This window comes from Acomys russatus, chromosome 4, assembly GCF_903995435.1.
Source record: "Acomys russatus chromosome 4, mAcoRus1.1, whole genome shotgun sequence".
In the NCBI taxonomy this organism is placed as follows: domain Eukaryota; kingdom Metazoa; phylum Chordata; class Mammalia; order Rodentia; family Muridae; genus Acomys; species Acomys russatus.
The window spans coordinates 79,102,218-79,115,600 of NC_067140.1; the positions used below are offsets into that span (position 1 = coordinate 79,102,218).

The 13,383-nt window shown below is 45.1% G+C and overlaps 1 protein-coding gene across 1 annotated transcript in view; it reads left to right on the forward strand.

Moving 5' to 3' along the window:
• LOC127188484 (neuroendocrine convertase 2) overlaps nucleotides 1–7,246 on the forward strand; it is a 166,983-nt gene extending 159,737 nt beyond the window's left edge. Inside the window, exon 12 of the mRNA XM_051144929.1 lies at nucleotides 6,516–7,246. Within this exon, the coding sequence (XP_051000886.1) occupies nucleotides 6,516–7,002 (487 nt within the window). The 3' untranslated portion in view covers nucleotides 7,003–7,246. The remainder of the gene's footprint in view (nucleotides 1–6,515) is intronic.
• The last annotated feature ends 6,137 nt before the right edge of the window (nucleotides 7,247–13,383 follow it).

A 13,383-nucleotide genomic window follows, 5' to 3' on the forward strand; every position in this document is an offset into this window, starting at 1 on the left:
ATAAGGAAGGAATGAGGAATACTTTATAGAAACTTTTAACAGTTTTACAAGGGATTCAAATATTTGCTTCAACTAGTCCCAGTGCATTCAGCACTGGAAGCATGCCCCATCAAACAGCATCTTCTCTGCTTCCAACATTATTACAGACATTTGTCGGATACAGTTGCTTTTGACCTGCTTGCTGTTTTCAACAAATAATTATCATAACATGCATGCATTGCTCTCTGGGCCAGGGCATAGAAAGGTAAATAATTTAAGATTAAAGCTATCCATTAGCTTAAATTGAAAAAAGCAAATTACGTGGGAAATCCAAGGCAAGTGATATTGGTTGTTCCACTATTTTCTTAAAGGTTAAACAGACAGGCTGAGCACACAGCAGAACATCAGGCTAAATCTTACTTGACCTTGGGTTGTAGCCCTAACTTGGCTCTAAAGTCCAGTAAAAAGTTTCGGTCTCTTAGAATAGAAGAGATCTTTTCATAAAATTGTATCACCACAGATAGAGATGCTAAAAGTGGCTACCTGAAAAACTTCCTGGAAGCTCCTACACACATTGTATTTAGTCAGTTCTAGGCTGGAAAGTGTGTTCTAGCACAGTTCCTTTTACAGACAAGGAAGCTGAGATGTAGAAAAAGCATCAGAAATATGTGCAAGGTTGAGGAAGACCAAACCAGGACTAAAGGACTGGCCAAGGCCAAGGCTCTTTTCACTATAGGATTCTGACCTTAATTCATTTACCAAATGACATTCTATGCCCTCGTGGCCTGTATCAGGCCATGTGGCTGTCCTGCTGAAAGCTCAGTGGTGTCTTCATGGGTCAGGACCAGAGGCTGACTTGATGACATAATGATAGCTATAGCTACTGAGTGGCCAAGACTGGATTCGAGGGAAGGTCATGCAGGGCCTTAGGTGTCGCAGTGATTCTGCACTGAAGGAGGTGATGCCTGGGGAAATCTTCCAACAAGAAGTTTCCTGAAGACTTTGAACACCTGCCTATAGAGTAGTCTCCCAAAACCCATAACTGCCATTGCAGAAGCTCTGTCACTGTGGAGTATCCACTGTCCTCTGGAGTAGCTGAACAGACAACACCAGATGCACTGCCTGTGACATTTAAGGCTCTAGTCAGCCCTAGTCAGCAAAATTAACTGTACATGAAGTCGGTCACTAAAGTCTTGCCCACTATGTCTCTTGGTAGTTTAGAAGAATTTCTTGGAAAATTTGAAATCTGTACCATCCAAAATAAGAGTAGATGGCTATCAAGCAATAGAGATGCTAAAAGTGCAACAGAGTAACTGCAGTTTCCCTTCGCTATGATTCCAAATAATTTATGCAGAGGTAGCCACCGGCATCCAGTGCCTAATGCACAGCCCTACGGCTCGTGTGGCAGTTCCTCCTCACAGGAGAGCTGCTGAACAGGGCCAACAGAACAGGACATGGCAACCTGATAGCATCAACTCCACGCAGAGTGTTCAGGACCTGAGGCTAGCAGCGTGCCCGGCCAGTCCATGCTATGGCCTCGGGCCTCCCTTGTGTGGCTGGACCGTCATTGCTCGTGCCTCACACACAGACAGCAGATCATCATGGTTTCAGAGAACTCAGAAACTGAACGGGAGAGGTTGGTGAACAGTGCACCACTTGGCAGAGAAGACCCTAATGACCCGGAATCACTTCCAAGGACGTAGGAACGGACAGCTTCCACCACCGCCACTTTCTGCATCACTCAGGCAGCACAGGAGCAGCACATAGGGTGGAGAGAGTTCTAAGAGCGGTGATTGTCAGGTGTATGGGTTTCCTCAGCGTTTATCTTCCCGGAGAAGGAGTCAATTTGAAAAGCAATTTTCTAAAGAACTTTATCAAGAGAGTCAGTGAAGGGTGCTCAAGGAGGATCAAAGGGAAGACCAAACCGGCTGTGACCGGCTGTGACCGGCTGTGACTGGCTGTGCCAGCCATGTGCAAAGAACAGAATGAACTCCACTGCCCCATCACCTGCACGGAAGGGAGCGCTGAGCTCAGGCCACTCACACCCCCCACCCTCTGTGAACCCCAAGGAAATTGTTGCTGCAGCTCCTCTAGCTGAGTGCATGTTCCATCTGTGTCCCTGGGGGCGGGAAATGTGTTCAACCCTGACATCCGCTCCAGAAGTGGCTCCGAGGGGAGTGAAAACAGTGTGCTTTGCCCTGTAACAGCTGTGCAGCTTAGCACAGCACTGCCCCACCCACAGCGTCTTCCTGTGAGGGTCATCAGGCACTTGACCCTGTTGCATGCAGGAGAGGAACCCCCAAATGGACACGCCACTAGGGAGTTCTCACAAAGGCAACCCTGTACTCTGTGACTAACGAAACAATCAAAATGACACAGTAGAGGGTCCATTGAACGAGAGCATTCTGGGAAATACCTGCTTCTAGGCAGGAGTCAGCTGACTGCATGCTTATTGCAATAGACAACAGGATAAAGATATGAGCTGCCCCCCGAAACCCCTAAGGCTTTCTCTCTAGCACTTGAGTGTTAGGCTTTTGTGCGTCTCCTCATATAAAGGTCAGCTGCTCTGAAGTGTCTTGCTGAGTGTGCATGTTGAAGGCAGTTCACTAAGAACGGGCACTCTGTGGCACTCAGAGTGCATCTTGCACAGCCACCTCTTATTTTAACTTCTTCTGAGCTAATTCTTCCTAAGCACAGAACTTGTTTTTCCTTCAGAATTAACTTTTCCCTGTTTTCTTTCTTTCTTTTTTTTTTTTTTTTCCTAAGAAAACAAGATGCAGCCACTGTAGCAAATCAAAATACAAATGGGAAAAGGAAAAAAAAAAAACTAAGTAAATAAGAAACCCCTGGGAAATACAGTCATCCCACAGTGTGTGCAGCTTGTGCTCCAGAACAACCCAAATAAGCATGTCCTCTTTGGGGGACCCCTGCTCCTGTGTAGTAAGCAGTTTTTATAACATGGGGATCAGGAGAGTTTGTGGAGCAGGAATTTCCTCCATGGCCCCAAATAAGCCGTACTCCCCAGTCATGGCGTTCCGATCCCTTATACACATTCCAATCTCCAAGGCTTCAAGGCGATTTTGTGATTCTTAGCAAAACTCTATATGTCTGTTCCCACCCCGGTCTGTCTTTCCGTTTTCCAAATGTGTAATGACCTTCCAATGTTTTTACTCGCTCCCCTCCATCTCTCCCTGTACCCACTCTCACACGTGCACAGTGTCCCATCTCAAGCAAGGAGATGCTGTCCCTTCTGAGGAAGGAAGCAGCTGGCCTGTGTCTTTGCCGTCTTTGTCACCTTGCTGCGACTTCTCCCTTTGTCTCTGTCTCTAATGTCTGCCCTAGGTGGGGTGGAGCAGGGTCTAGGAGAAGCAGACAGGGCAGCATCTGTGGACAGCTGATCTCTGCACTCTAAATGCCAAGGCAACGCCAACGTAGATCTCTCTACGAGAACTTCTCAGTGGCTTCTGTTTGTTTGATTACATCTTTTGATATGGCGACTGACTTTCTACTTGCTCCTGTTGGTCTCAAACTCCCAGCAATCCTTCTGAATTCCCAAGTCCAGGAATGAAAGGAACCAGGATTATTGAACTTACAAAATGGAATGTTCCCTAGAGCCAACTACGATACGAACACAGTCAACAGGCCTCAGACACTGTGCTGAAGAGCCTAGCTATCAATCCAATCGGCTCTTCTACACTGAGTGGCAACAGAATTCCAGGGGATGGAAAGTTACCTGTCATGTGACCTACTGGGGCTCTGGACTATCAGTGGCACCAAACAGAGGTCCCCACTTTGAAAGGGGTAGTATGTGCTGACATAATACATGTATTTATTCCGGCCCAGCATCTTCGGCCCCCAAGGAAAGTACTCCAGACCCAGGAGCAGCAGAGAGTACTCAGCAGCTGAGGCTCACTCCCCTGGAGAAGGGATGGGCTCCTGAGCAGGCACTTACGTCATCTATGGAAATCCTTCAGCCACAGTGTGCCTGTATCTTGAGTTTGGCCCAATGCAGCTTACAATGATACAGTCCAGGGTCCCCATTCAAAGAATAGCCGCACCCACAGCAATGAACGGAAGCAATATACTCCCTCACAGTCAAGGTCAGAGGCTGACCTGAGCCTAAATAGCCCCTCACACGTGTGCCTGGAGGCTTGTCTCCTAGGAGATGCTAGGTCCTGTCACTTGGCTCAGGAGAGTATGTCGGTATTAACCAAACACACTGTGTGCTTGTGGAAACCCTCTCAGGCTTGTGATCTTGGTCCCAGAGATAATACTTGCTTGGCACCAAGCTGGTTGTGAATAAAGAGCATCTTTTTGTAGATGTGTTATGTAAGACATGTTTTTAAAATAACTATTGTTCCTTTAAAAACAAATGAATATGTGCTATTTGGAGCTCTAACTGTAGAGTCATGTAGAGGGAGGCTATTCCACAGACAAGGAGTCAGGGAAGAGCCAGCCCTAAGAGGCACTAGGAGTCAGGCACTGTGGTTGGTGCTTTTACACAGTCATTATTCACAAGGCCCGACCACAACAGCCACATTTCAAATCCATACATAATTTTCTGATCTCTTACAACCTGTAAGTGTAGAAACTAAATTATAATGCAAGTAAGTGTGTTCCCAGACTCTGCAGTCCTTCCAACACACCATGCGGTCCTCTCACGTAGTTTGTGTCTAGGGCCCGGAGCTCAGAGCTTTGTATTCAAAGACATTCTCCAGGGAGAAGGTATGCTGTAAGGAGAGGTGGCATAGAGATTGCCTGGGCTGGCCTCCCAGGGTCTCCAACTCTGGCCAAATACACCCTCAAAATCATCTAATCTTTCACTAGAATGAATTAAACCAACTTCAGCATTTTTAGTGGTAGAACAGTTGAGCCTCCCTAATGTAAGAATCAAACATGCTCCAAGATTCAATATGATATCATAAGTGTAAAATCTCACACTGGCTCTCATGTGGCGGATTCTGGTAAAAACGTCACTGCATAAATAAGAATAGCATTTATGATGACCTTCAGGGTGACAAATAAGGATATGAAACGTACATGAATTCTCTCTTAAGGCTTGTCTTCCATCTCCAAAATATCTCACTATGCATAAGCACAAATTCCAATATTCCAAATCTAAAGTGCCTCTGGTCCCAAGCATCTGCAATGAGAATTATTGAGTCTGTAGGAAGCGTTAATTAAATCAGCAGTAGCTCCCATTCAAGGTACTTAGCACTTTAAAAGAAAAGCACTGTGGAAACTCTTTCTTGCAACGGGCAGCTAGCCATTAATGCAGAGGCTCACAACTGGACAATGCACTGAGAATAAGTGACTCTCACGTGCCCAGCCCTAAATGGGACATTATGCAAAATCCCCGAGACTCAGAACACATTATGGAAGAGGAGACAAAAAGACTGTAAGGCCCAGAGGATAGGGAAGAGTGGTGTGAGGTGCTGCTTTCTGGCCTTGCCATTGCATTCATGAACTCACAGTAGCTGTGGTCAGCGTACACAATCTGCACAAGATGGAGCCGTGAACAGCAAAGACAAGAGAGATGTCTGTGGGGCTCCACCCCTGGCTGAATAGTTTCTAGCAACTGATGGCTGCTCAGGGAAGAAACCTCATTTTTCTTCAGGGTGTGGCCACTGGTAGGTTACCCATGCTCCAGTGGACGCCCCACACCTATGAGTGTACAGGGAGCATTAATTGAGCTTAGTGGGTTTCTTTTTTTCTTTTCTTTTTGGTTTTTTGAGACAGGGTTTCTCTGTGTAGCCTTAGCTGTCCTGGACTCACTTTGTAGACCAGGCTGGCCTCGAACTCAGAGCGATCCACCTGCCTCTGCCTCCCAAGTGCTGGGATTAGAGGCATGCGCCACCACGCCCGGCTGTGGGTTTCTTTTTTAATGCATGAAAATAAAACGGAGGCCGTGTTGGGGGCCTAGGGAGAGTGAGGTGGGGAATTAGAGGGGTAGAAATGATCAAGATACATTGTATATAAAGTTGTCAAAGAATAACTTTTAAATGTTCTTTTATAAAAAAAAAAAATAGCTCATTGTAAATTCTTTCCTCCATCTGAATTGCTCCTAATGTTAAGCCCTAAGACAAGACCTTGCTAGTTTGGGACACTGAGTCACCCTGGTAAGAAGCAGGGATGCTGAAGACATTCTCTCAGTTATTGGTAGAGGGCTCTCCCTGAGGAATTAAATCCCTGGCACCTGTAGGTGTCCTCCACATAGACTGGGCAGATTCCCGTGATGTGAAGGAAGGAGAAGCTGGGGAAGTAGCCAGGCCACGTGAGATCTGTAATGGCAGGTGACTCAGAGGGCACTTAGGAGATGTGAGAAGGACACCAACAGCGGCTGCATCCCCTTTAGCGGGAACGTTCCATGCTCAGATCCACACACAGCTGATATGAAAATCAAAACCCAGGTCGACCTCAATAACTGACCCCAAAGCATGGTCTCTTTCTGCTACGGGATGGTGTCGTGTATGTGCGTCTCACGGCATGTACACCAAATATTCTCTTACCAGATTTCCTCCTCTCTCTGTCCTCAGGAAAATACCACCCACCGGCAAGTTGGTACTGACCCTCCAAACAAATGCATGCGAGGGGAAAGAAAACTTTGTCCGCTACCTCGAGCATGTCCAGGCTGTCATCACAGTCAATGCGACCAGGAGAGGGGACCTGAACATCAACATGACCTCCCCCATGGGCACCAAGTCCATTTTGCTGAGCCGGCGTCCAAGAGATGACGACTCCAAGGTGGGCTTTGACAAGTGGCCTTTCATGACCACCCACACCTGGGGGGAGGATGCCCGAGGGACCTGGACCCTGGAGCTGGGGTTTGTGGGCAGTACGCCACAGAAAGGGTTGCTGAAGGAGTGGACCCTCATGCTGCATGGCACACAGAGTGCCCCGTACATCGATCAGGTGGTGAGGGATTACCAGTCTAAGCTCGCCATGTCCAAGAAGCAAGAGTTGGAGGAAGAGCTGGATGAAGCTGTGGCCCGAAGTCTGCAGAGCATCCTGGGGAAGAACTAGGGCCATGGCTCCATCCTTCACCTCCAACTCCTCCCTGTTTCTGCCTCTGTCCTTGCTCCACAGTTCTGGCAGGCACCAGCCACCCAGAAATTCCTGTTACCCCCCCCCCCAACACACACACACACACACACACACAAGCAATCCCAGCCTGGTCTGCAGCTTTGCTCACTGTCAATGATTATTTTCACTACAATGGAAGCAGTCGTTTTTATTCTGTAGCCCAAATATAGTGTTCCTACCAACATCTGTGTCCTATGTGTTGACTGGACCTTTATTTCTGTCATGTAAGTGGGTGATATACTACAAACAAAACCGGGACAGTTTTGCCCTCAATTTTTTTTTTTTTTTTTTTTTTTTTTTTTTTTTTTTTTTTTTTTTTGTTATATCTAAGAAGAGAAAGGAGTGCGCCTAAAAAGCCACACTTGGAGAGCCAAGAACATCTGTGGTCTCAGCCGAGGTGCTGTCACATAGCACAGAAATGAAAGCTGACAGAGTGTCAACTCCACAGTTCTAGCACGGGGGTAAGGGGTTGGGGGATAGTGGCTTAAATTAAGCAAGACTAGTCAAGGATGTAAATTGGGGTACATGATGAGAAAGATGCTATCCCTAGGAAGCCCTAAACACTGGGCTGGGTGAAGAAATTCAAAAGGCATGCTCACTGAAAAATCTACTACCAATACCCAAATTATGTTCCCTGGATTCTGCCAAGATGACATCAAACTGAGACGCATGGCTCTACTGTCACCAGCTGTTGCTCTAAGTTAGGGTAGAATCCACTGAAACACCTAAAATGCCTGTTACATAAAGTTCATCCACACACCCTCAACTTTCTGGTACTCTTTACCCAGCCATTCAAGAGAGAAACTACAAGGTAGGTCTAGCAGGTGTCTGGCAAGGAGCACTTGACTAGCTTTAGAAATAGGAGCCTTGCTTTCCCCCTGGTGGTTTCTGACCTCCTTGATGACACAACCAAGAGGCAAGAGTTGTTTTGTTTTGTTTTGTTTCTCTTACGTTTTGGTTTGCTTTTGACAGCTTTGCCCACACCTACCTGGGCTTTGATTTCCCAAAAGTATCACTAGAGTGCAATACCTCCCTCCCTTAAGCTCCAATTTCATTGATATGTTGGGGAAATGGGTCACTGTCCCAGAAGAGGCCAGTGGATGAAGGGGGCACATCGGGGGACATACGTGGCCATATTCATGTGGACCTCTGGTTGCAAGGAGCTTGTTCCATTGAGAGAGAAACATGCCACATCATTCACTCCCCATGATTTGAAGGCAGAAGGGAGCAAGAGACATCTCTTTTAAGAAAGCACATGTTGTCACTTTGGCAACTCAGAAACCCATGAGACTCTCTAGCAAGCCTCCCTAAGGTGACGGCTGACAACCTGAAAAGACATCAGACACCGCTTCATTCCCAGTCATTACCAAAGTAACCCTTGTCACTTCCTGTCCCCACCCAAGGATTGGCTTCTCCATCAAATCTCAGTGTGCAGTCACCCACCCCCACCCCACACTCTCACCCTCCCTTCCCCAAAGTGTGCACAAAGCCTGGAGTTCCCTTGCCCATGCCGGCCATCACTGACCTTCCATTCCTGAGGGTGGCAAGCTTGCTTCATTCTCTTTGCCCCATACAGACAACATGAATTTTATCTTCTCTGACACCTTGTAACTTTCCCTGTGTCATGCTTTTGAGTGTAATAACATTTATGATTTTTAAAATAAATTTATTACTTCTTGCAAAGGTCTTTTTAAAGCACCTTAGATTTCAGGAAAAAAAATGGTAATCATTGAAAATTCATTTCACATTAATGGTCTGGAAATAAACCAAAGGACATTATGTGTGCATGTATGCATAAATGCACACAGAAATATATATACATATGTAGACTATATATGTGTGTATATGTGTGTATATATACTTGTATAAATGTACATACACACATATACCTAAATATGTGTGTATTCTGTATTCATTGAAGAAACAGACCCTATATACATCTCTAAAAGAGTATTCAGAAAATATCAAAATGACTCCGGCTGAGTAGAAGGCCGGTGGAGACTCAGGTGAAATGTCTGTTCATCTCTTCCCATATGGCACCTCTGTAATTTTGAAGCTGTCTGTACAAACATTAAATGTCTTATATAAGCAGCAGAAATCTAAAAATAGTTGTCCGTATTTTCACACTTGTGGTATAATTTATGAAGTTAGAGAGAAACTTATCCGCTTCTTAATAGAAATGGCAAGTTTGGATATGGGTATGGAGTATATAAAGATATATAGTGCTAAATATAAATATTTGGTCTCTTCATTTTCGGCATCAGTGTTAACACAAACTATGTCTAGGTAGTGGCGTTTTATGATGCCCCTGATTCTAATACAAGAGATAGTTATTTATTTTAAAAAAAACTGAAAGCAAGTGAATAACAATCAGGTTAACATTGTTTCTTCCTGCGATAAAATTTTTAAGTAAATTTAAATATATATATATATATATATTGTAAATTAGGAGGCTCAACAATAAAATCTACCTTCCAGAAAACATGTGGGATGTGCTGTATCTTATACAAAAACACTTCCACCCAGCATAGGACCCAAAGACAGAACTTAAAAGCCAGCTTTAGTAAATATGCGTGACAGATGAGTAATTAGCCGATAAGTCACATGCAAATTACGTTTAACAGCAGCATTTCTGAGACTCTGGTTACATTTGGGAGTGGGCTATAAATTCAGTGTAGGTAGTCAATACCAGGACTTCTAGCAGGAGAAATAGCTCAATCATCTATAGTAAGTTCTGTTTCCTAAAGTGCCTGCTCCCTGGATGTGTGTGTGTGTGTGTGTGTGTGTGTGTGTGTGTGTGTGTGTGTGTGTGTGTATGTGTGTGTTACAGTCATGTATCTGTATTCCTGCCTGCCTAAGCATGTATACTGGCCCATATGTAAAATATATGTCTTATTGCGGGCCATGATCAATAATATTTTACAGCCAGGCATGGTGACACCTGCCTTTAATCCCAAAATTTGCAAGGCAGAGATTTCTGTGAGTTTGAGGCTAGCCTGGTCTACATAGTGAGTTCCAGGGAAGCCAGAGCTATAGAGAGAGACCCCGTGTCAAAAAAAAAACCAACAACTGAAACCTTTTACAAACATGACTGTAGAACACACTCAGCTAGACTAAAGTTATAATATCAGACTCAGGGTCTCAGTGACTTAATACCACGGTTTATTTTGTCATTCCCACGAGTGCAGATGAGGGTTCGGTAATGCTCCAGAGCTGCAGCTCTCCATGCACTGAGCAGGAGTCTGGGCCACTTACGTCTCATACTCCGTGGTCTGAAGTCACCAGGCAGTCTCTCATCCTCTCTTTTGCCCACAGCATCAGACAGTTCTCATGAATGAACCTACGTGAACACCGGGCAGCTGAAAAACATAGGAAAACTAACGGGGTACGCAGTGGGCTTTAGATCCCCTGCCATGTGCCTGATAGCCCTTTAAAGCAAATTCTTAATTCTGACTTACATGCTCACCTCTCCTCGTGGATGGCCCTGTGCATTATTGCACACTAACTAACTGTACCTCCCCCCATGTGACCATCTATTACTCCAAAAGAAAAAAACCACTTAAGTAATTCCTTGTAAATGATTTACAATGTTCTCTGAGCCTATATTTATTAAACACAATTATTAAAACTTTAAGTGAGCCTATGACTAAAAGCAGATGTGGAAATGTATATGGCCTAAAGTTTGGTCTTGTGATATTGAAACACTATAAGCCAATACTTTTGTTCATGCATTGATACCCTAAAGATTAAGGTTTGGTGTGTGTGTGTGTGTGTGTGTGTGTGTGTGTGTGTGTAGGTTCAGTTTTCTTAACCAATATATTTTATTATGAACTTATTAACCGAGCGTATGTCCCTTATAACACGACTAACCGAAACAATAGGAAAAGAAGATTAAAGAATAACAAAACCATAAGAATATCAGTTCCAAGGAACGATTCTCCTGGCGTAGTCAGCAGGATTTCTTCTGCTGGAACCTGGAGTAACCAGAACCCGGAACCTCAGCAGGAGCCGGAGCCCTGAAGCCTTCCCTCGAGTGGTTCTCTCTAGGAGTGTCTCAAAGTGGAGCGATGAACAGCCAAAACTATCCCAAGTCTCCAAAAGGGCCCGCCTCCAATTCTGGGCTCCTTTATATATCTCCTCCCAGAGTCTGCTCATGGGATCTTTTCAGCTGGCAACAATCAAGCTCCTGCATGAGGTGGTTTGTCTTCTAGTGGATTAACCTCACCTGTTCTCTCAAGACCATTATGATCCCACACTTGGGATCATAACAAAAACAGGTTTATCTCTCCTTCATGTGTGCACGCATGCACGTCTGTCTGTCTGTGTGAGTGTGCATGGGTGTGTGTGTGTTGTTATTTATTTTTTCGCTCTTTTTTTAAATTTGCTTTACTTTATGTGTATGCACATTTTACTTGTGTGCCTGTTGGATCCCTTGGAACTGGAGTTACAGATGGTTATAAGCCACTATGTGGATGCTGGGAATTGAACCTGGGTCCTCTGCAAGAGCAACAAGTGCTATTAACAGCTTAGCCATCTCTCCGGATCCATTTTTTTAAATTCCTACAGAGCTATTACTCTGTGCCATTATTACCCTTGTCATTACAAATTAAGATGGTTGGTCACTGCCCCATATCGAGGCTGCCTTGCCTGGCCTCAGTGGATGAGGATGTGACTTGATGTGCTGGGGTGGGGGCACTCCCCTTTTCTGAGGAGAAGTTGGGGAGATAAGGGAAGAAGCTGGAGAGAGACCAGGAGGAGAGGAAGGAAGTGGCTGTGATCATGATATAAAGTGAATATATAAATTAATTAATAACAATGGGCTTCCATGTGACAAATGCATTCATGGAAACCACACAGTACAAAACCACATAACAAAGTACTTTATATTTAGATAGAAAGAGAAATGCTAAATCAGGAGATGTGGTGACTTCATAGCCAGTGTTTATAGATGCAAGAATCTAGCTTGCTTCTAAAAAAATAAAACCACAAAGATTAGGAAAAGTGGATATAGCCAGGCGTGGTGGCTCATGCCTGTAATTCCAGCACTCCGAGAGGCAAAGGCAGGTGGATCTCTGTGAGTTCAAGGCCAGCCTGGTTTACAAAGCGAGTCCAAGACAACCAAGGATACACAGAGAAATCCTGTTTTGAAGAAAAAAAATAGAGAGAGAGAGAAAGAGTGGTTATGAGCTTAAAATAAATAACACTAGCACATGTCTTATGGGTCATTACAAATGACTTGGCTAAATGCAGAAAGGTGGTTCTCTGCCCCCAAAATGGATGAGTTGAAAGAAAGGATAGAAGAAAGGACATTCAACCTGTGGGAGCTTAAACTCACAGAGAGACAAGCTGGGAGACGTTGGCAGAGAAACACTAGCAAACAGGAGAATCCTAGTCTACGATGAATGGAAGTCTATTGAGAACAGAGGCCAGTGCCCTGAGTGAGCCACACCTAGGCCTAGACACAGTGCACTGACTCCATCGCCTGTCAGTGGCCCCACTCCATGTCCACCCACAGTCTTATGATGCCTCCTCAATGTCCCAAGAATATTAACTGCATTTAAGGGATACACACACCTAGATTCAGAAGAGCTGTTTCTACAGCAAATTAGTCAGCGAGCACTTGAGTTTTCCTTCTAATCTCTTATTCGTTTAGCTAAACCTTTTTTTCCTTCCATTTAGAACACTGATCTGATTTCAGATTTCTAAGGAAGCAAGAAGCGAGTCTGATCGGGAGGTAAATTCTCCAGGCCAGGCCTCTAATGCAGCCCACGGAGGTGAAGGCTCGGTCTTGCTGGACCCCTAATTCTCAGCCTGCAAGGACTAGGGCAGGGTCAGAATCTAGAAATCTCAGCCCACAGAGTTCAGAGGCCAAGGCAGTCCAACCACAACAAAGCTGCCAACCCCTAAATCTGAAGTCAGTTGTCACATACTTATACCAAGAAATCTTCTGACACATGGGACAACCCAGCACAGCATGGAGTGTCTGGCCCACTGCCTCATCGAAATCCTGCACCCAACAGAACTTTGCATGAACTGTTCCCAGCTGGAGACTAAGACTTCCCATTTTTCCCTCGTGGTCCCATGACCACTGACTTGCCATGGGTGACAGGTAAGCAACGTGGTCACAGGATGCTCACAAGCAAGTACATAGGCGTGGCTGCTGAGGGCACCAACACCATAGAGCTATTGCCCCAGGAACCAATCTCAACCTAAGATTCCTCTTTCTTTCTTGAATCAGTGTGCATCTCTCTCTCTCTCTCTCTCTCTCTCTCTCTCTCTCTCTCTCTCTCTCTCTCTCTCTCTCTCTCTCTGTGTGTGTGT